General features: G+C 50.0%; 1 protein-coding gene and 1 non-coding gene across 2 annotated transcripts in view; one reads left to right on the forward strand and one right to left on the reverse strand.

Annotated features, from left to right (window-relative positions):
• ADAM33 (ADAM metallopeptidase domain 33) overlaps positions 1–22,831 on the reverse strand; it is a 141,674-nt gene that overhangs the window by 62,603 nt on the left and 56,240 nt on the right. Inside the window, exons 4-5 of the mRNA XM_060247421.1 lie at positions 6,391–6,469; positions 4,006–4,082 (exon numbers count right to left, since the gene is read on the reverse strand). Of these exons, the coding sequence (XP_060103404.1) occupies positions 4,006–4,082; positions 6,391–6,469 (156 nt within the window). The remainder of the gene's footprint in view (positions 1–4,005; positions 4,083–6,390; positions 6,470–22,831) is intronic.
• On the forward strand, positions 10,362–10,438 carry TRNAA-AGC (transfer RNA alanine (anticodon AGC)). The gene has a single exon. It is a non-coding gene; the product is annotated as a tRNA-Ala (tRNA).

Here is a 22,831-nt window from a genome sequence, read left to right on the forward strand (position 1 = left end):
TTCAAAAGGATTGGACCACAGGGTCCAATTCTATGAGCCCCAAAAGAAGGTGCCCCTCTCCTTCATTACTTCCAATGGAGGGAAAGTATTTAAAAGGTGTGCAGTCCCTTTAAACAGATCCAAGTAACTCCTTTTGGAGTTCAATGATGCTTGCCACAACCTTGTTTCTAGCTCCACCCCCAACATCTCCTGGCTCCACCCCCACAGTCTCCTGGCTCCACCCCCACAGTCTCCTGGTTCCACCTCCAAAGTCTCCTGGCTCCACCCCCACAGTCTCCTGGCTCCACCCCACAGTCTCCTGGCTCCACCCCACAGTCTCCTGGTTCCACCTCCAAAGTCTCCTGGCTCCACTCCCACAGTCTCCTGGCTCCACCCCCACAGTCTCCCAGCTCCACCTCCAAAGTCCCCAGATATTTCTTGAATTGCACTTGGCAACCCTAGACACAATTCTGAGGAACCTCCAGCCCCCACCAAGATACTGGGAGTGGGGGAAGTATAATTCTGTGTGCACGCTGATGGGCTTTCGGGGCCATATGATCGGCTGCTGAGGGGAACAGGATGCGAGACGAGATGGGTCACTGGTCTGGCACGGCAGTGCAATATAGCTACTTTGCCTGGCTAGCAGCCGCGGTGTAACTGCCAAGTCCCTGGAGAAAGCGCTTTAGCCTCAGCCTGGCACCCTGTTGAAGTTAAGACTCGGTTTCTGTTGAGGAGAGGTTGCAAACACAGAAGAAGACAGAAACAGGATACAGGATGACCTTGACAGGCTGGAAAACTGGGCTAAAGCCAATAAAATGAATTCAAACAGGGATAAATGTAAAGTTCTGCATTTAGGTAGGAAAAATGACAGTATCCGTCGCTTTAAGGCTTCTTGGTACTGTTGGCATGATTATGTAACACTTGCTATACAGGTGACATGTGAGTAGCATGTGCAACCCATTAGCCAATAAGGAATGTGATTGGCTGGTGGGGGTATAACAGCAGTAGCCACAATGCTACCTACTGTGGAGAGAACGGATGGAGAGGAGTGGTATGCTGTTGGGTTGTTGGATGGACTGATATTGATGGACTGTGTAACTGACTATTTATTTGGACTGTGCGTACCTGTACTGTTGAACTGGCTGGACTGACTGTAAGTGGACTGACCTCTGGATTGTACCTTGACTTTGCTATTGCCTGAACCCCAATACAATTCTGTTAACTGGCTGTCTGTGAGTGTGGATTCATTAGAACATCAGCTGAGGCTGAGCTGACCAGAGTGGCCCTGCGGGACGTTTCCACTACAAAGATTTCAGGTTTTCACGGCTGGTAACATCATTAGGGTTTGTAGAATCTTTCGGGCTCAAGTGCCGTGTCCTACTGGAGAAAGTTTTCCTTCCAGACGTTTCGTTCTCAGCTGCGGAGAACATCCTCAGTGGCGTGGCAGCCGGAGCAGGCGCTCTGACCTTCTTGACTGCTGTGCACAGAAGAAAAACTTTCTCCAGTAGAACACGGCACTTGAGCCCGAAAGATTCTACAAACCCTAATGTTTCCACTACACTCTGTCAAAAAATCCAATGCAGCGTTATAGAATGGGGGAGACTTGTCTTAGCAGTAGAATGTGTGAAAAGGATCTTGGGGTCTTAGTGGATCATACGCTGAACGTGAGTCAACAGTGTGATGCAGTGGCTAAAAAGGCAAATGCAATTTTGGGCTGTATCAACAGAAGTCTAGTGTCCAGATCACGTGATGTGATGGTATCGCTTTACTCTGCTCTGGTAAGACCTCACCTGGAGTCTTGTGTTCAGTTTTGGGCACCACAATATAAGAAGGATCTAGACAAGTTGGAAGGGGTCCAGAGGAGGGCGACGAAGATGGTGAGGGGTCTGGAGACCAAGTCCTATGAGGAAAGGTTGAAGGAACTGGCGATGTTTAGCCTGGAGAGGAGGCAGCTGAGAGGTGATACAATCACCATCTTCAAGTACTTGAAGGGCTGTCCTATAGAGAATGGTGTGGAATTGTTTTCTGTGGCCCCAGAAGGTCGGACCAGAACCAGTGGGTTGAAATTAAATCAAAAGAGTTTCCTGCTCAACATTAGGAAGAACTTCCTGACCGTTAGAGTGGTTCCTCAGTGGAACAGGCTTCCTCCTTGGGAGGTGGTGGGCTCTCCTTCCTTGGAGTTTTTTAAACAGAGGCTAGATGGCCATCTGACAGCAATGAGGATCCTGTGAATTTAGGGGGAGGTGTCTGTGAGTTTCCTGCATTGTGCAGGGGGTTGGACTAGATGACCCTGGAGGTCCCTTTCAACTCTAAGATTCTCTGAGGCCTCAGGCAAAAGTCCCCTGCAAGGAGAGAAAACAGCTGTGCAGACGACCGAAGGAGGGTCGGAGTGTCTGTTAAGGCCTTGAGTCTGTGCATAGCCAAGAGATGACCTCACTGTGCCGGCGTTCCTAAAGATGCGGCTCACACAGATGAAGCCTGCCAGGGTTATTTTGAGTCCTACAGCAGGGGTGGGGGTGGGCTGGTGGACCGAGAGTGAGCAGCAGGCTGCAGAGTTTCCCTCGGAGCAGCTCCATCCCTGCTGCGAAGGAGATCGCCCTCTGCTCCAACGTGCAGTCAACGGGAGTCAGAAAAGAAAAAGACAAAAAGCCCCTCCCTGTCTAAGGATATTGAGCCCCGTGGGGCAGAGCAGTCAGCTGCAGTCCTGCAGTCCAAGCTCTGCTCACAACCTGAGTTCGATCCCTGTGCAAGCTGGGGTTTCAGGTAGCCACCTCAAGGTTGACTCGGCCTTCCATCCTTCCGAGGTCGGTCAAAGGAGTCCCCTGCTTGCTGGGGGGGAAGTGTAAAAGACTGGGGAAGGCAATGGCAAACCACCCCGTCAAAAGTCTGCCGTGAAAACATCATGATGATGATAAAGAAGAAGAAGAGGAGGAGGAAGAGGAAGAAGAAGGAGGAGGAGGTAGAAGAAGAGGAGGAGGTAGAAGAAGAGGTGGAGGAAGGAGAGAAAGACGACAAGGAGGAGGAAGAAGAAGAGAAGAAGGAGGAGGAGGAAGAGGTGGAGGAGGAAGAAGAACAGGTGGAGGAGGAGGAAGAAGAGGAGAAGGAAGAAGAAGAAGAAGAAAAGGAGGAGGAGGAGGAAGAGGAAGAAGAGGAGGAGGAAGAAGAGGAAGAAGAAAAGGAGGAGGAGGAAGAAAAGGAAGAAGAGGAGGAAAAAGAAGAAAAAGAGGAAGAGGAGGAGGAAGAAGAGGAGAAGTAGGAGGAAGAAGAGGAGGAGGAATAGGTGGAGGAAGAAGAGGAGGAAAAGGAAGATAAAGAGGAGGGGGAAGAGGAAGAAGAAGAAGAGGAGGAAGAAGAGGAATAAGAGGAGGAGGAAGAAGAGGAGGAGGAAGAAGAAGAGGAAGAGGAGGAGGAGGAAGAAGAAGACCGTAGATATATACCCCACCCTTCTCTCTGAGTCAGAGTCTCAGAGCGGCTCACAATCTCCTTTACCTTCCTCCCCCACAACAGACACCCATGAGGTGGGTGAGGCTGAGAAAGCTCTCCCAGAAACTGCCCCTTCATAGGTAGGAAATAACCCAGTGCTTGCACAGGGGACTGCCTTTACCTTTTTATCTCCCCCATAGCAACTGGGATGTGGCTCTCTCGGGTCTTTGGTGAAGATCTTCCTTCCCAGGTCCTTCTAGCTGGAGTTCTCAGTGGTGGAACTTTTGCATGCAAACTATAATATAGTGGGTTCTATGCATTGAAGAGGTGAGGTGGCCACGTTATTGGATCATTCAAACCAGCCGGGGGTCTCTGATTGGTGCAGAGCAGCAGGGATTTGGATCCTGCAGCCCATTGTTCCCGAGTTCCCAAGCTCTGTTCGTATGGCTCCAATGAGCCAGGCAGGAACTCCTAAAACAGTCTTCACTTGAGTCCAGTAGCCAACACAAACCACACACTCTCCCTCCCGGCTCCAGCCAGGAGACTTCTGCAGACCAGATGTCAACCTCTGTGAACGCCAAGCCTCTGTATCACCTCTCTTACCTGATTCCGGAGCAGGTGCTCAGCACCAGCCAGGATCCTTCGTGCCCTCGGACGTGGCCGTGGTAATAACAGTGGTCCTGTAAGGAGAGGCAACGGAGGGAGCTTCATTTTGTCTCACCTGGACATCTAACAAGAAGGCATGTAGCCCCCGCCTCTGGGATTCAGAGGTTGGCTGCCTCTGAACACAGAGGTTCCATGTAGTCATGAATCCTCTATGAATATGAACATATGAAGCTGCCTTATGCTGAATCAGACCCTAGGTCCATCAGAGTCAGTTTTGTCTACTCAGACTGGCAGCGGCTCTCCAGGAACCCAAGCTGAGGTTTTTCATGCCTATTCGCCTGGACCCCTTTTAGTTGGAGATGATGGGAATTGAACCTTAGACCTTCTGCTTACCAAGCAAATGCTCTGCCACTGAGCCAGAGCCCTTCTCCATTAGTCTCCAGGGTCTCAGGCAGAGGTCTTCCCCATCACCTCCTGTCTGGTCCTTTCAACTGGAGATGTTGGGGGTTGTACCTGGGACCTTCTGCTTACCAAGCAGAGGCTCTTCCACTGAGCCACAGCCCTTCTCCATTAGTCTCCAGGGTCTCAGGCAGAGGTCTTCCCCATCACCTCCTGCCTGATCCCTTTAACTGGAGATGCCGGGGATTGAACCTGGAACCTTCTGCATGCCAAGCAGAGGCTCTTCCACTGAGCCACAGCCCTTCTCCATTAGTCTCCAGGGTCTCAGGCAGAGGTCTTTCCCATCACCTCCTGTCTGGTCCTTTCAACTGGAGATGTTGGGGGTTGTACCTGGGACCTTCTGCTTACCAAGCAGATGCTCTACCACTGAGCCACCGTCCCTCCCAAATCTCTCTAATCCCCTTTGAAAGCTGTCTATTCCTGTGGCCATCACTACATCCTCCGGTAGCGCATGCCACATTTGGATCGCTCTCGGTGCAAAGTAGTATTTCCTTTGGTCCATCCTGAACCTATCACCCATCAGCTTCATTGGATGCCCCCGGGTTCTCCTATTTTGGGGAGAGGGTGTAATAGGGTTGCCAACTCGGAGTTGGGAAATCCCTGGAGATTTGTGAGATGGATCCAAGGGAGGGCGGAGGCTGGGGAGGAGAGAGGCTTCAGCAGGGTCTAACACCCTGGAGTCCCCCCTCCCAAGCAGCCATTTTCTCCAGGGGTGACTGATCCCTGCAGTCTGGAAATCAGTCCTAATACAAGAGATCTCCAGGCCCCATCTGGCAGTTGGCAACCCTAACTAATACCCCTTCAATGCAAGAGGTCCCTTTCTAGAATCATAGAGTTGGAAGGGATCTCTAGGGACATCTAGTCCAACCCCCTGCACAAGGGAGGAAACTCACAAACACCTCCCCCTAAATTCACAGGATCTTCATTGCTGTCAGGGGGCCATCTAGCCTCTGCTTTAAAACTTCCAAGGAAGGAAAGCCCACCACCTCCCAAGGAGGAAGCCTGTTCCATTGAGGAACCGCTCTAACGGTCAGGAAGTTCTTCCTAATAGAATCCTAGAGTTGGAAGGAACCTCCAGGCTCATCTAGTCCAACCCACTGCACAATGCAGGAAACTCACAAACACCTCCCCCTAAATTCACAGGATCCTCATTGCTGTCAGATGGCCACCTAGCCCCTGTTTAATAACCTCCAAGGAAGGAGAGCCCACCACCTCCCAAGGAGGAAGCCTGTTCCATTGAGGAACCGCTCTAACGGTCAGGAAGTTCTTCCTAATAGAATCCTGGAGTTGGAAGGAACCTCCAGGCTCATCTAGTCTAACCCCTTGCACAATGCAGGAAACTCACAAACCCCTCCCCCTAAATTCACAGGATCCTCATTGCTGTCAGATGGCCATCTAGCCTCTGTTGAAAAACCTCCAAGGAAGGAGAGCCCACCACCTCCCGAGGAGGAAGCCTGTTCCACTGAGGAACCGCTTTAACGGTCAGGAAGTTCTTCCTAACGTTGAGCCGGAAACTCTTTTGATTTAATTTCAACCCATTGGTTCTGGTCCTACCTTCCGGGGCCACAGAAGACAATTCCATACCATCCTCCAGACAACAGCCACTATGACACTATCCTCTATACAATATTCCTGTATCATATCAGTTTGGGTAACTGAGCAAGCATTCCCCTTGAACATCTGTTAAAACAAGCTGCAAAGCTGCGCAAAGAAACTCACGACTGAGAAAACAGCATCTCCTTTTAACTCTGGTTCTTTTTTTTTTCAAAAGAGAGACAGACGGACGAGCGCTGAAGCCTCCCTGCCAAATTCGGAAGCCAAAGCAAAACATGCAGCCCCTCCTCAGCACTTAAAACTCCAGCCATCTGTACTCTCTGGGTGCCGAGCTCACACCCCACCTGCAACCTCTGCTGTCCTACTTACCATGTGGTTTGGGGTCACGGTCACTGGCTGCCCGTCCTGTGCATAATGTGTCTCAGTGTAACCCGGAGACAGCAGCCGACTGAGGAAATAAGAGGAGAACCGAAAGGGCAGAGGTTAGAATGAACCACAGCAGATTGGTCGGCCTCTCATGCATCAGATCAGGTGTTAAACTTGTTTGTTATGAGGGCTGGATCTGACATAGAATCACAGAATCAGAGAGTTGGAAGGGGACCTCCAGGGCCATCTAGTCCAACCCCCTGCACAAGAACATAAGAGGAGCCATGTTGGATCAGGCCAATGGCCCATCCAGTCCAACACTCTGTGTCACATAAGAACATAAGAGAAGCCATGTTGGATCAGGCCAATGGCCCATCCAGTCCAACACGCTGTGTCACAGAAGAACTTAAGAGAAGCCATGTTCGATCAGGCCAGTGGCCCATCCAGTCCAACACTCTGTGTCACATAAGAACATAAGAGGAGCCATGTTGGATCAGGCCAATGGCCCATCCAGTCCAACACTCTGTGTCACAGAAGAACTTAAGAGAAGCCATGTTGGATCAGGCCAGTGGCCCATCCAGTCCAACACTCTGTGTCACATAAGAACATAAGAGAAGCCATGTTGGATCAGGCCATTGGCCCCTCCAATCCAACACTCTGTGTCACAGAAGAACTTAAGAGAAGCCCTGTTGGATCAGGCCAATGGCCCACCCAGTCCAACACTCTGTGTCACAGAAGAACTTAAGAGAAGCCATGTTGGATCAGGCCAATGGCCCACCCAGTCCAACACTCTGTGTCACATAAGAACATATGAGAAGCCTTGTTGGATCAGGCCATTGGCCCCTCCAATCCAACACTCTGTGTCACAGAAGAACATAAGAGAAGCCTTGTTGGATCAGGCCAATGGCCCCTCCAGTCCAACACTCTGTGTCACATAAGAACACAAGAGAAGCCATGTTGGATCAGGCCACTGGCGCATCCAGTCCAACACTCTGTGTCACAGAAGAACTTAAGAGAAGCCATGTTGGATCAGGCCAATGGCCCATCCAGTCCAACACTCTGTGTCACATAAGAACTTAAGAGAAGCCATGTTGGATCAGGCTAATGGCCCATCCAGTCCAACACTCTGTGTCACATAAGAACATAAGAGAAGCCCTGTTGGATCAGGTCAATGGCCCATCCAGTCCAACACTCTGTGTCACATAAGAACATAAGAGAAGCCCTGTTGGATCAGGTCAATGGCCCATCCAGTCCAACACTCTGTGTCACATAAGAACACAAGAGAAGCCATGTTGGATCAGGCCACTGGCGCATCCAGTCCAACACTCTGTGTCACAGAAGAACTTAAGAGAAGCCATGTTGGATCAGGCCAATGGCCCATCCAGTCCAACACTCTGTGTCACATAAGAACTTAAGAGAAGCCATGTTGGATCAGGCTAATGGCCCATCCAGTCCAACACTCTGTGTCACATAAGAACATAAGAGAAGCCCTGTTGGATCAGGTCAATGGCCCATCCAGTCCAACGCTCTGTGTCGCATAAGAACATAAAAAAAACCATGTTGGATCAGGCCAATGCTCCATACAGTCCAACACTCTGTGTCACACAGTGGCCAAAAAATAAACCCCAATAGCCATCAGTAGGTCCACCAGTGGGGCTAGAAGCCCTCTCACTGTGCCCCCCTCCAAGCACTGTGCCCCCCTGAAGGCTTCGTGCCATAGGCAAATAAACTGGACTTGATTCATATTCAGTTTGACCTCAGCAATGAAAGTATATGAGTTGTGTTATTTCGTAAGCCGTTTATACACGGAGCCTTGGGCTTTTCCTTCACACCCCACATGGAGATCGGCAACCCCAGGCTCTGGCCTCGAATGCTTAGCAATGCCCAGAAACGGGGCAGAAACCCAAAGAAACTAATCCCTGGACGGCCATAAATGGAGCTGCCGGCATGAAGCTGCTGCGGCCAGAGCACATGGGCAGGCTGCGAGGAGCTGGCTCAGCCTTCTCCAGACTTCTTTGCTGGGGAAGGTCTGGATTAGCAGGCAGGCTTTCGGCATGATTCATGGCCTCTCGCATCTTTCCAGACCCCACTTAGATTAACGTCCTGTGCCCTGGCCCTGGGTTCCTGTCTTAAGACCCTCTGTCTGGAGGGAGAAAAAGAAAACAGGGTAGTTTTGAAAAACAAAACGTTCACACCCAGCTGGGGGCAAAGCGTGCTGCGTGCTCAGAAACCAAACATTCCCAAAGTTGCAAAGGACACAGAGAGTGATGCGATCGAAAGAACGGTGCCAAGTTTTTCATAGACGTTGGATGCTCGGCAGGACGCCAAAGTTCTACCCTGGGTTTTGGCCACTGTGTGACACAGAGTGCTGGACTGGATGGGCCATTGGGCTGATCCAACATGGCTTTTCTTAGGGTAGAACTTTGGCGTCCTGCCGAGCGTCCAACATGCCTTCTCTTATGTTCTTATGTGACACAGAGTGTTGGACTGGATGGGCCATTGGCCTTACCCAACATGGCTTCTCTTATGTTCTTATGTGACACAGAGTGTTGGACTGGATGGGCCATTGGCCTGATCCAACATGGATTCTTTTGTATTCTTATGTACCCCTGGTTCCTCTCAGGTCTTGAAGCCCACATCATCCCATTGGCTGGCTTGGAGAAGGCATTTCTCTCTTTAAATCATTTTTCCAAGCTAAGCCAGCTGGCAGCTTGGAGAATGCAATTAAAGTTAAAGTTGCTTTATTTCCACCTCTCCCTCCCCATCTTCCTTCCTTCCTTCCTTCCTTCCTTCCTTCCTTCCTTCCTTCCTTCCTTCCTTCCTTCCTTCCTTCCTTCCTTCCTTCCTTCCTTCCTTCCAGTTTGGTGTAGTGGTTAAGAGCCAGTTTGGTGTAGTGGCTAAGTGCACGGACTCTTATCTGGGAGAACCGGGTTTGATTCCCCCCTCCTCCACTTGCAGCTGCTGGAATGGCATTGGGTCCGCTAGAGCTCTCGCAAAGCTGTCCTTGAAAGGGCAGCTGCTGTCAGACCTCTCTCAGCCCCACCAACCTCACAGGGTGTCTGTTGTGGGGGAGGAAGATAAAGGAGATTGTGAGCCGCTCTGAGACTCTGAGATTCAGGGTGGAGGACAGAATATATATCCAATGTCTTCTTCTTCCCCTCCTTCCCTCCCTCCCGTCAAACATCTGATGTTTATTCTATGTGGCTCTTACACTAAAGTTTGGCCACCTCTGGCCTATGGCATACCACAGAAATTCCCAGGGCAGAGTTGGCAACTGTCCCCATGATCCATGCAGTGGCTCAGGACACTGCAGCCCACTGAGCATTGCCAACTCTCGCCTGGAAAATTCCCAGAGATCTGGGAGGGCAGAGCCTGAGAAGGGTGGGGATCAAGCAGGATAGAATGCCATCTTGTCCATCCTTTAAACCAGTCATTTTTCTTCTGGGGAACTGATCTCTGTCACCTGGATATCAGTTGTAATTCTGAGAGATCTCCTGGCCCCACCTGGAGGCTGGCAACCTTAATTGCAAGAGACAAAGCCTGCAACGGACAGCAGATTCAGTTCCTCCTTTGCTCAGGGGGTGTGTGGCTTAGAGGAAGAGTCTGAGCCTGGCATGCAGAAGGTCCCCGGTTCAATCCCCAGCAGCTCCAGTTGAAAGGACCAGGCAGTGGGTGATGGGAAAGACCTCAGCCTGAGACCCTGAAGACTAATGGAGAAGGGCTCTGGCTCAGTGGCAGAGCATCTGCTTGGCATGCAGAAGGTCCCAGGTTCAATCCCTGGCATCTCTATCTAAAAGGACCAGGCAGGAGGTGATGGAAAAGACCTCAGCCTGAGACCCTGGAGAAGGGCTGTGGCTCAGTGGTAGAGCATCTGCTTGGCAGAAGGTCTCAGGTTCAATCCTCTGCATTTCCAGTTAAAATGACCAGACAGTAGGTGATTGGAAAGACCTCTGCCTGAGGCCTTGGAGACTAATGGAGAAGGGCTGTAGCTCAGCGGCAGAGCATCTGCTTAGCATGCAGAAGGCCCCAGGTTCAATCCCCGGCATCTCCAGCTAAAAGGACCAGAGAACAGGTGATGGGAAAGACCTCTGCCTGAAACCCTGGCCAATCCGAACAGTCTGAACAGTCTGCCAGTCTGAGCTTGATGAACAAATCATCTGATTCAGTAGAAAGCAGCTTTATTGTGTATTCATTCATGGTTCCATCTTAGGGAGGGGCTGTGGCAGAAGGTCCCAGGTTCAATCCCCGGCATCTCCAGCTAGAGATGGGAAAGACCTTTTTCTGCCTGAGACTCTGGAGAGCAGCTGCCAGCCTGAGTTGACAATTCCGACTTTGACGGACCAGGGATCTGATTCAGGATAAGGCAGCTTCACGGGTGCTAGGAGGATTGTGCCTTGGAGACGTCTTGAGAAAAAGCAGGCCTCAGCCTTATCGAGAGAGGGTCTCCGCTCCCCTGGACATGCACCCGAAACCCCCATGAAAAGGTTGCCTGGAGTCACGCCGCCGCAGCCTCTTTCCCACAGCTGTCTGCAGTCCCTCATCAGCTGAGTGGCCCACATAAAAACTCAGCCTCCACGGCTGACAAATCACTTCCTGATGTCGGGAACAGGCCATAAAAACCCAGAATGGAGATGGAAGATTAATTAAAAGCAGAGAGCAGGCAGAAGTTGGGGTCCGTCTGCCGAGACAGTGGGAAAAAGTCTATGTTTGATGAGGAAGAGCAGTGGGATCAGATACCAAAGAGCAAGGCTTTTTTGGTAGAAAAAGCCCAGCAGGAACTCATTTGCATCTCAGGCCACACCCCCGACATCATTATTGCTTCACATCGCGCTTTTTGTAGAAAAAGCCCAGCAGGAACTCATTTGCATATCAGGCCACACCCCTGACATCATTATTGCTTCGCCCAGAGCTTTTTTGTGGGAAAAGCCCAGCAGGAGCTCATTTGCATATCAGGCCACACCCCCGACATCATTATTGCTTCGCGCAGAGCTTTTTTGTGGGAAAAGCCCAGCAGGAGCTCATTTGCATATCAGGCCACACCCCCGACATCATTATTGCTTCACACAGAGCTTTTTTGTGGGAGAAGCCCAGCAGGGACTCATTTGCATATTAGGCCACACACCCCGACATCTGTATTACTTCACACAGAGCTTTTTTTGCGGGAGAAGTCCAGCGGGAACTCACTTGCATATTAGGCCACACCCATTTATTTATTTATTTACATTAGACTTTTATCCCGCTCTCTCGGCAAGCGGACTCAGGGCGGCTTACAACAGTCGTTTACGCGATTTAAAACAATAAGTCAATAAAATCTATAAAACATTAATACAATTAAAATTTAAAAACTATTCCATGGCGCTGTACCATTACTATGTTGGCGGTTCTGCTTTTCAGACGGTCGGTCACCGGGAACTCTAGCTGATGTCAGGGGGCAGCTCTCTCTCCGTTTAAGCATCGGAGGCCTGTCGAAACAATTCGGTCTTACAGGCCCTGCGGAATGTAGGAAGGAGGGGAGGGACTTAGGGTTGCCAATCCCCAGGTGGGGGCAGGGGATCCCCCGGTTTGGAGGCCCTCCCCCCACTTCAGGGTCGTCAGAAAGCGGGAGGAGGGGTGGGAAAGGTCTGCTGGGAACTCTATTATTCCCTATGGAGATTTATTCCCATAGAAAATCATGGAGAATTGATCCGCGGGTATCGGGGGCTCTGGGGGGGGCTGTTTTTTGGGGTAGAGGCACCAAATTTTCAGTATAGCATCTAGTGCCTCTCCCCAAAATACCCCCCAAGTTTCAAAAAGATTGGACCAGGGGGTCCAATTCTATGAGCCCCAAAAGAAGGTGCCCCTATTCTTCATTATTTCCTATGGAAGGAAGGAATTGAAAAGGTGTGCCGTCCCTTTAAATGTGGCGGCCAGAACTCCCTTTGGAGTTCAATTATGCTCGTCACAGCCTTGATCTTGGCTCCACCCCTAATGTCTCCTGGCTCCAGCCCCAAAGTCCCCAGATATTTCTTGAATTGGACTTGGCAACCCTAGAGGGACTTCATAGGGGTATGATGTCACTGACCTTCCAAAGCAGCCATTTTCTCCAAGTGAACTGATCTCTGGAGATCAACTGTCACCCCAGGAGACCTCCAGCCACCGTCCGGAGGTTACAGTAACAACACAGGAAAAACACAATCTAAGGCTGAGAAACCACAATGCACCACTGCGTGAAGACAACTCAAAATAATACACTTCCATGTTCCGAAACTCTTGTCAATGTCTTCTCTAAAAAAAAAAAAAAGCCCTGAGCCAGTTTGGTGTAGTGGTTAAGTGGGTTGGACTCTTATCTGGGTATGATTCCCCACTCCTCTGCTTGCACCTGCTGATGTGACCTTGAGTTAGTCCCAAGTTCTCTCAGAGCTGTTCCTCTCAAGAGCAGTTTCTGTCAGAGCTCTCTCGGCCCCACCTTCCTCACAAGCAGCGTTCCCTCTAAGCTGAGTTAGCGTGAGCTAGCTCACGGATCTTTAGCCTCCAGCGCACACATTTTTGTCTCAGCTCAGGAAGGATGTCCCCAGAGCACACTAACGGATGCAGTCGCTCACAACTTTCATGTCAGGGGCTCACAAAGTAGAATTTTCGCTCACAAGACTCTGCAGCTTAGAGGGAACATGGCTCACGGGTGTCTGCTGTGGGGAGGGGAAGGGAAAGGAGATTGTAAGCCACTCTGAGACTTCTTTGGCTAGCGAAAGGCGGGTATAAATCCAGTCTCTTCTTCTTTGTCTTCTTCTTCACGCCTTATTTTCTAATAACCAGCAACTGATTCAGCGAACCAGTTCAGCTCACAGAGATGCGCTGTGGTGATACAGTTTATAACGAGACGCTAAAGTCCAGCCATCTAAAGAAGACTTCGCAGAGATTGCTAGTGGTTCACGCAGAATAAAGTTCATAAGGAACACGACGGCATGCTTCTCAGGTGAACTAGCACGTTTCAACAGCACATCTTCTTCTAGTCACAATTTCTCGATGGAACCAGTTCTCACAATTTTGTTTTCCAACATTAATACTGGCAGTAAGGGAGGGTGTCATCACATTCCTTATAAAATCATCTACACTTTCCCCCAGCAAGCTGGGTACTCATTTTACAGATCTCGGAAGAATGGAAGGCTGAGTCAACCTTGAGCCGGCTACCGGAAAACCCAGCTTCTGCCGGGGATCAAACTCAGGTCGTGAGCAGAGCTTAGGACTGCAGTACTGCAGCTTTTAACACTGCGCCACAGGGCTCTATTGCAATGGCAAACCACCCCATAAAAAGTCTGCCATGAAAACATTGTGAAAGGAACATCACCCCAGAGTTGGAAACAACTGGTGCTTGCACAGGGGACCTTTCCTTTCCTTTCCCTTTACTCTGAATCTCAGAGCGGTTCACAATCTTCTTTTACCTTCCTCCCCCACAACTGACACCCTGTGAGGTGGGTGGGGCTGGGAGAGTTCTCCCAGAAGCTGCCCTTTCAAGGACAACTCCTGCAAGAGCTATGGCTGATCCAAGGCCATTCTAGCAGGTGCAAGTGGAGGAGTGGGGAATCAAACCCTGTTCTCTCAGATAAGAGAGCTCTGGCTGACCCAAGGCCATTCCAGCAGCTGCAAGTGGAAGAGGGGGGAATCCAACCCGGTTCTCCCAGATAAGAGAGCTATGGCTGACCCAAGGCCATTCCAGCAGCTGCAAGTGGAGGAGTGGGGAATCCAACCTGGTTCTCCCAGATAAGAGAGCTCTGGCTGACCCAAGGCCATTCCAGCAGCTGCAAGTGGAAGAGGGGGGAATCCAACCCTGTTCTCTCAAATAAGAGAGCTCTGGCTGACCCAAGGCCATTCCAGCAGCTGCAAGTGGAAGAGGGGGGAATCCAACCCGGTTCTCCCAGATAAGAGAGCTATGGCTGACCCAAGGCTATTCCAGCAGCTGCAAGTGGAGGAGTGGGGAATCCAACCTGGTTCTCCCAGATAAGAGAGCTATGGCTGACCCAAGGCCATTCCAGCAGGTGCAAGTGGAGGAGGGGGGAATCAAACCCTGTTCTCTCAGATAAGAGAGCTCTGGCTGACCCAAGGCCATTCCAGCAGCTGCAAGTGGAAGAGGGGGGAATCCAACCCGGTTCTCCCAGATAAGAGAGCTATGGCTGACCCAAGGCCATTCCAGCAGCTGCAAGTGGAGGAGTGGGGAATCCAACCTGGTTCTCCCAGATAAGAGAGCTCTGGCTGACCCAAGGCCATTCCAGCAGCTGCAAGTGGAAGAGGGGGGGAATCCAACCCGGTTCTCCCAGATAAGAGAGCTATGACTGACCCAAGGCCATTCCAGCAGGTGCAAGTGAAGGAGTGGGGAATCAAACCCTGTTCTCTCAGACAAGAGAGCTCTGGCTGACCCAAGGCCATTCCAGCAGCTGCAAGTGGAAGAGGGGGGAATCCAACCCGGTTCTCCCAGATAAGAGAGCTATGGCTGACCCAAGGCCATTCCAGCAGCTGCAAGTGGAGGAGTGGGGAATCCAACCCGGTTCTCCCAGATAAGAGAGCTCTGGCTGACCCAAGGCCATTCCAGCAGCTGCAAGTGGAGGAGTGGGGAATCCAACCCGGTTCTCCCAGATAAGAGAGCTCTGGCTGACCCAAGGCCATTCCAGCAGCTGCAGATGGAGAAGTGGGGAATCAAACCCGGTTCTCCCAAATAAAAGAGCTCTGGCTGACCCAAGGCCATTCCAGCAGGTGCAAGTGGAGGAGGGGGTAATCAAACCCGGTTCTCCCAGATAAGAGAGCTATGCCGAACCCAAGGCCATTCCTGCAGCTGGCAAGAATAGCACCAGAAAACCTCTTCAACCCCCAGAGCATTGCTGCTTTGCGTACTTTCCCCTCCTCCCAATTGTGCCATATACTTGTGGTTTTTGTTCTCACCCAGACCTCAGCCCAGATGGGACCAGTCGCCCTCCTGAACTGCCTCTCTGGCTTCTCATCTAGGCCTCAAAAGCCACGGATGTTTCAGAGAGCGGCTAAACTTGGAGACCGTTCCCCATCCCTTCGCCCCCATTGTTTTGGCGGAAGGGGGCCCATGTTTAGCCTTTGTCTGTGCAAAACGAGCAGGTCACCTCTGGGGTTGGTCGTCCGCATCCAGGCAAAGACTGGCAATCCCTTTAGAACTGATGCTCAGAATAGCGTTGCCAAGTCCAATTCAAGAAATATCTGGGGACTTTGGGGGTGGAGCCAGGGGACTTTGGGGGTGGAGCCAGGGGACTTTGGGGGTGGAGCCAGGGGGCTTTGGGGGTGGAACCAGGAGCAAGGGTATGGCAAGCATAACTGTCTGGCCATCACATTTAAAGGGACGGCACACCTTTTCAATTCCTTCCTTCCATAGGAAATAATGAAGGATAGGGGCGCCTTCTTTTGGGGCTCATCGAATTGGACCCCCTGGTCCAATCGTTTTGAAACTTGGGGGGAAATTTGGGGAGAGGCACTAGATGCTATACTGAAATTTTGGTGCATCTACCCCAAAAAACAGCCCCCCCAGAGCCCCGCGGATCAATTCTCCATGATTTTCTATGGGAATAAATCTCCATAGGGAATAATAGAGTTCCCAGAAGACATTTCCCTCCCCTCCCTCCGCTTTCTGACAACCCTGAAGCGGGGGGAGGGCCTCCAAACCGGGGGATTCCCTGCCCCCACCGGGGGATTGGCAACCCTAGCTCAGACAGGCTAATTCCACACCTATTGAATAATGTACTTTCAGTGCACTTTAGCGAATGAGAGAGAGAGAAAGAGAGACAAAGACAGACAGAGAGAGCTGCTGGGGGATGAGGAAATGAAGAGTGTATTCAGGGGAACTGCACTGCTGTATTTTTGTTTATTTGTTTTAGGGAATGGAAAAGTCTCCTGGCTCCACCCCCAAAGTCTCCTGGCTTCACCCTCAAAGTCCCCAGATATTGTCTGAATTAGGCCTGGCAACCCTAGACAGAGCCTTTTCGGTGGCAGCCCCACAGTTATAAAACAATCTTCCCAGGGAAGTATGCCTGGCCCCTTCACTCTCAATCTTTAGGAGGCAGCTAAAGATGGCTTTATTTGGACTGCGTTTGATTTAGGGTTGCCAAGTCCAATTCAAGAAATATCTGGCGACTCTGGGGGTGGAGCCAGGAGACTTTGAGGGTGGAGCCAGGAACAAGGGTGTAACAAGCATAATTGAACTCCAAGAGAGTTCTGGCCATCACATAAAGGGACAGTACAACTTTTTAAATGTCTTCCTTCCATAGGAAACAATGAAGGATAGGGGCACCTTCATAGAATTGGACCCCGTGGTCCAATCGTTTTGAAACTTGGGGGGTACTTTGGGGAGAGGCACTAGATACTATACTGAAAAACTGGTACCTCTACCTCAAAAAACAGCTCCCCCAGAGCTCCCGAAACCTCCAGATCAATTCCCCATTATACCCTATGAGAATCGATCTCCACAGGGAATAATGAAGTGTACAGCAGACATTTCCCTCCCTCCCCCCCCCCTTTCTGGTGACTCTGAAGCGAGGGATTGGCCTCTCTACTCACGAGTTGCTGCCAGCTTCTTCACAGCAACACAGACACCCCATCCCAAGAGGAAGCCTTTCAATTGGAGACTGAAGCCTCCGGAGGTGGAAAGGCACATGGTCCTCTGGGGGTGGGGCTTCCCCCCGCTGGCCAGCTGACTTGGGGATGGAAGCAATCCTGAATTGTGATTTTAAATTCAGGGTTCCATTTTTTTATATATATATATATATATATATATATATATATATATATATATATATATATATATATATATATATATATATTATATTGTTTTATATATTTTTATCTGTTGTAAGATGCCTTGAGCCCCATAAGAAAGAAGGGCAGCGAATACGTGTTTTAAGTAAAACGTAAATAAATAAACGTTCAGATGCCCTTTTCTTTGTTCTGTACAGGATTGCATATTAGGCCACACCCTTTGCATATTAGGCCACACCCCTCTAATGTAGCCAGTCGTCCAAGAGCTTACAGGGCTCTTAGTACAGGATCTACTACAAGCTCTTGCAGGTTTGGCTAAATCAGGGGTGTGTGGCCTAGTATGCAAAGGAGTTCCTGCTACAAAAAAAGCCCTGTTGCTCCGGAGGTAATGCTCTAGCACTCACCTCAAACTCTGTAATTTGGTTTGCACCAGAAGCAATGTCACTATGCCAGGAATGCCAATTTGTCTCCCCTTTGCGCCAGGGAATTTCCTCCTGCCACCCCCTCTCCCTCCCAGCATGTACCATCTGTTTGGGGTGCCAACCCAGTGTGCTGCAGTGGTGAAAAAGGCAAACGCTATGTGAGGGATTATTAGGGAAGGGACTGTGTTGTAACAGAAGACTTGAGAGCCTGGGAAGCTCCCACAAGATAATGACTCAGCCCTACCCCACCTGCCTGAGTAGATATAAATTACCTGCCTACCGACTTCTTCTCAGTTTGACCCAGAGAGAACTCCAGTTTTCTGGGTTACACCTCTGAGGATGCCAGTCTTCTGCAAGAAGATCAAATCAGTCAGTCCTGAGGGAAATCAACCCTGATTGTTCCTTGGAAGGTCAGATGCTGAAGCTGAAGCTCCAATCCTTTGGCCACCCAACGAGAAGGGAGCGCTCCCTGGAGAAGACTCTTGAGAGTCCCTTGGACTGCAAGAAGATCCGATCAGTCAGTCCTAAGGGAAATCAACCCTGACTGTTCCCTGGAAGGTCAGGTGCTGAAGCTGAAGCTCAAATACTTTGGCCACTAAATGAGAAGGGAGCACTCCCTGGAGAAGATCCTGATGCTGAGAAAGACAGAAGGCAAAAGAAGAAGGGGACGGCAGAAGAGGAGATGGCTGGACAGCGTTACCGATGTAACAAACACAAATTTGAGCAGACTTCAGAGGATGGTGGAAGACAGGAGGGCCTGGTGTGACTTGGTCCATGGGGTTGCAAAGAGTTGGACTCGGCTGTGCGACTGAAAAACAACAACAACAAAAATGTATGGTGTGAGAGCTGGACCATAAGGAAGGCCGAGCGCAGAAGAAAAGATGCTTTTGAGCTGTGGTGCTGGAGAAGACTCTTGAGAGTCCCTTGGACTGCAAGAAGATCAAACCAGTCAGTTCTAAGGGAAATCAACCCAGACTGTTCCCTGGAAGGTCAGATGCTGAAGCTGAAGTTCAAACACTTTGGCCACCCAATGAGAAGGGAGCGCTCACTGGAGAAGACCCTGATGCTGGGAAAGACAGAAGGCAAAAGAAGAAGGGGATGGCAAAAGAGGAGACGGCTGGGACAGCGTTACTGATGTAACTAACACAAATTTGAGCGGACTTCAGAGGATGGTGGAAGACAGGAGGGCCTGGCGTGACTTGGTCCAGGGGGTCACAAAGAATCGGACTCGACTGTGCGACTGAGCAGCAACAAATTGTAATAATCCTTTATAGATCTATGGTGTGGCCTCATCTCTAAAAAGACATTGCAGAGCTGGAAAATGGACAGAGGAGGCCAACCAAGATGATGAGGGGGTTGGAACACCTTCCCTAGGAAGACAGGCTGAGGTGTCTGGGACTTTTCAGTTTGGAAAAGAGACATCGGTGTGGGTTGACATTAACATGTCACAGCCCAGGAAGCTCCTACAAGATAATGACTCAGCCCTACCCCACCTGCTTGAGTAGATATAAATTACCTGCCTACCAACTTCTTCTCAGTTTGACCCAGAGAGAACTACCGTTTTTTGGGTTACACCTCTGAGGATGCCAGTCACAGCGGCTGGCGAAACGTGAGGTCTCGCAATGCCATGATTGAGTTTTTTTAAATTACGCATGGGGTGGAGAGAGTTGAGAAAGAGACAGGACACAGTATCTTATTCCAAGACAGCGTAATGCTGGACAACACATCCAATTATCATGTCAGCTAACACAGGGAAGCCATTGAAATCCATAAAGACAATTTCAACAGGAAGGAAGAGAGTTTAAAAATGAATAGGGCATGGCTTTGAGCCTTGAAAATCACAAAATGCTTTATATCTTACAACAGCACTACAGATAAGATTAGAATTTCAACAGCCAATCCGTATACAAAAGAACCCCCTCAGGAAAGCTCCTCCATTAACATGTCACAGCCCAGGAAGCTCCTACAAGATAATGACTCAGCCCTACTCCACCTGCTTGAGTAGATATAAATTACCTGCCTACCAACTTCTTCTCAGTTTGACCCAGAGAGAACTCCTGTTTTCTGGGTTACACCTCTGAGGATGCTAGTCACAGCAGCTGGCGAAACGTGAGGTCTCGCAATGCCAAGACCCTGGCTGCACAACCCGGAAAATCTACAACTAAAGAAATTTTCTCCCTCTCCCAAAAGACTAGAACTTGATGGCATGCAATGATACTGATGGGCAGTAGGTTCAGGATGGACAAAAAGAGAATACTACTTTAGACAGAAATCAACAAGCAAAGGAGTAATTATACGGCTATAGAATGAAAGAAAAGCCCCAGGGTGACAAAAAAACTTGAATACTTAACACTCTAGGAGTAGAAAGGTCATGTTTCGATCCAAAGGAAAGCGATAGACATCCCGACAGCGAGAATATTTTTTTCCCCTCTTGTAATGTATTTCGGAAATGGGGTCATAGCTCGGAGATTTATGCGAGCTGAAGACTAAGACTACCCGAAACCAGATACTATCGATCACCGGTACAGCTCTGCTTCCTTAAGGTGGTCGAGTCTGAAGTGGCCAGAGAAGAATACTGTTGGCTGAGCCACACTTTTGGACCGGCTTGGTATGTCTTTGTTAAGAACAACCTGCTTTTGTACTGATTACGGCACTGTGTCACACTGCTTGTTGAATTACTTTGTTGATTGTAGAATTTTCCTTCTTATGTTGGGCTTTGTTACTTTACATATTGTTCTTAATTACAGGTGTTGAACATATATATATGTATATATGAACATATGAAGCTGCCTTATACTGAATCAGACCATCAAAGTCAGTATTGTCTACTCAGACTGGCAACAAGCAGATGCTCTGCCACTGAGCCACCATCCCTCCCCTTAAGAACATATGAAGCTGCCTTATGCTGAATCAGACCATCAAAGTCAGTATTGTCTACTCAGACTGGCAGCGGCTCTCCAGGGTCTCAAGCTGAGATTTTTCACACCTATTTCCCTGGACCCTTTTGAGTTGGAGATGCCAGGGATTGAACCTGGGACCTTCTGCTTACCAAGCAGATGCTCCACAACTGAGCCACCGTTCCTCCCCTTAAGAACATATGAACATATGAAGCTGCCTTCTACTGAATCAGACCCTCGATCCATCCAAGTCAGCATTGTCTACTCAGACTGGCAGCGGCTCTCCAGGGTCTCCAGCTGAGGTTTTTCACGCCTCCTTGCCTGGACCCTTTTTAGTTGGAGATGCTGGGGATTGAACCTGGGACCTTCTGCTCACCAAGCAGATGCTCTACCACTGAACAAAATAGGAGTCGATTGCACCTTTAAGACCAACTTAGTTTTATTCAGAACCCCAGCATAGTACAATGCCATAGAGCCAACCATCCAAAGCAGGATCTCTTGGATTAGAGGCCCTCACTCCGCTTCAGGGCTATCAGAAAGCGGAGGAGGGAAATGTTTGTTGGGCGCTCTGTTATTCCCTATGGAGACCAATTCCCAGTGAGTATAATGGAGAATTAATCTGCGGGTATCTGGGGCTTAGGGGGGGGGCTGTTTTTTGAGATAGAGGCACCAGATTTTCAGCATAGCATCCAGTGCCTCTCCTCAAAATACCCTCCAGGTTTCAAAAAGATTGAACCAGGGCGTCCAATTCTATGAGTCCCCAAAGAAGGTGCCCCTATCCTTCGTTATTTCCAGCGGAGGGAAAGCGTTTATAAGGTGTGTGGTCCCTTTAAAATGTGATGGCCAGAACCCCCTTTGGAGTTCAATTATGCACGTCTCAACCTTGCTCCTGGCTCCACCCCCAAAGTCCCCAGATATTTCTTGAATTGGACTTGGCAAGCCTAGCGTAACGATAGCAAAAATCCAATTGCAAAACGCATTATTTAAGTGTAGTGTGAATGCACCCAGAGATTAGGAGTTTAGGCAGGGTATAAATCTGATTATTTCTTCTTCTCCTCCTCCTTTTCTTTTTCTCCTTCTTCTCCTCTTCCTCCTCCTCCTTCTTCTCCTTCTCCTCCTCTTCTTTTTCTCTTTCGTCTCCTCTTCCTCCTCCTCCTCCTTCTTCCTCCAAGTGGGCATCCGAAGAAGCCTCCTGGAATCCAAGGGGTCCAGCGTGGGCACCTCCAGTTGGTTCCATGGTAAGCCAACCATCTCTTTCCCTCCAACTTACCCCTGGCTACTTCCGAGAGAGTCCAAACAAGCTTTTCGATTTCAGCCTCTGAAACACTTCCTCCCTTGGCAGAGCTCCAAGCGAAGTGAGGTTTTTTAGCAGGGGTGCTGGCACCAGGTCGTGAGCGTGAACAGTCTCTGTCTCTGTTTGCTTTTCTCTTCTTCCCTTCTCCTCTCTCCCCCCTCCCCGGAAAAAAAAAACCCCTCCCTGTGTGTATACAAGACAAGAAATAACATTCCAGAATCCCCAGCAAGAAGTGAGGTTTGGAGCCAAAGGAAACGTGGTGGAGGAGAAGAAAGACGTCTCATTAGCCAGGCGGCTAAATCCAGAACAGTCCCAGCCATCATTCCAGACAGACAGAAAGTAACCACAAACTTGAAACAAACAGCGTGGCCTTATCCAGCTGTGGGCAGATGTGTCGCCCTCCCTCTTGGAGCACTGGGGTTCGGCCTTTGTTCCATGGACCTAGCTCCAAACCGATGTTACTGCCAAGTCAGCTAAACTAGCAAGCTCGGTTTGGCCAACGATTTGAGGAAACTCGCCGCTCAGGTTCCACAGCCCCTGGTCAGGGAGCTGAGCCCGAAGCTCCTGCCAGCCGCTCGTAGATCTGAGCTACCCTGCCGCTAAAATCGCCTGAATCTTCCGGCTGTTTTGCCAAAAACCTAAGGTCCAAAGATGCTGGGATGCCCAATGGTGATTAATATGTGGAATTCACTGCCAGAGGAGGTGGCGGCGGCTACAAACATAGACAGCTTCAAGAGGGGATTGGATAACCATCTGGAGCAGAGGTCCATCGGTGGCTATTAGCCACAGGGTATAGATGGAACTCTCTGTCTGGGGCAGTGATGCTCTGTATTCTTGGTGCTTGGGGGGGCACAGTGGGAGGGCTTCTAGTGTCCTGGCCCCACTGGTGGACCTCCTGATGGCACTTGTTGTTGTTTTTTGGCCACTGCATGACAGAGCATTGGACTGGATGGGCCATTGGCCTGATCCAACATGGCTCCTCTTACATTCTTATGTCTGGGACAGTGATGCTCTGTATCCTTGGTACTTGTGGCAGAGGAACAGTGGGAGGGCTCCTAATGTCCTGGCCCCACTGATGGACCTCCTGA

This window comes from Heteronotia binoei, chromosome 9 (assembly GCF_032191835.1).
Source record: "Heteronotia binoei isolate CCM8104 ecotype False Entrance Well chromosome 9, APGP_CSIRO_Hbin_v1, whole genome shotgun sequence".
Taxonomy (NCBI): Eukaryota; Metazoa; Chordata; class Lepidosauria; order Squamata; family Gekkonidae; genus Heteronotia; species Heteronotia binoei.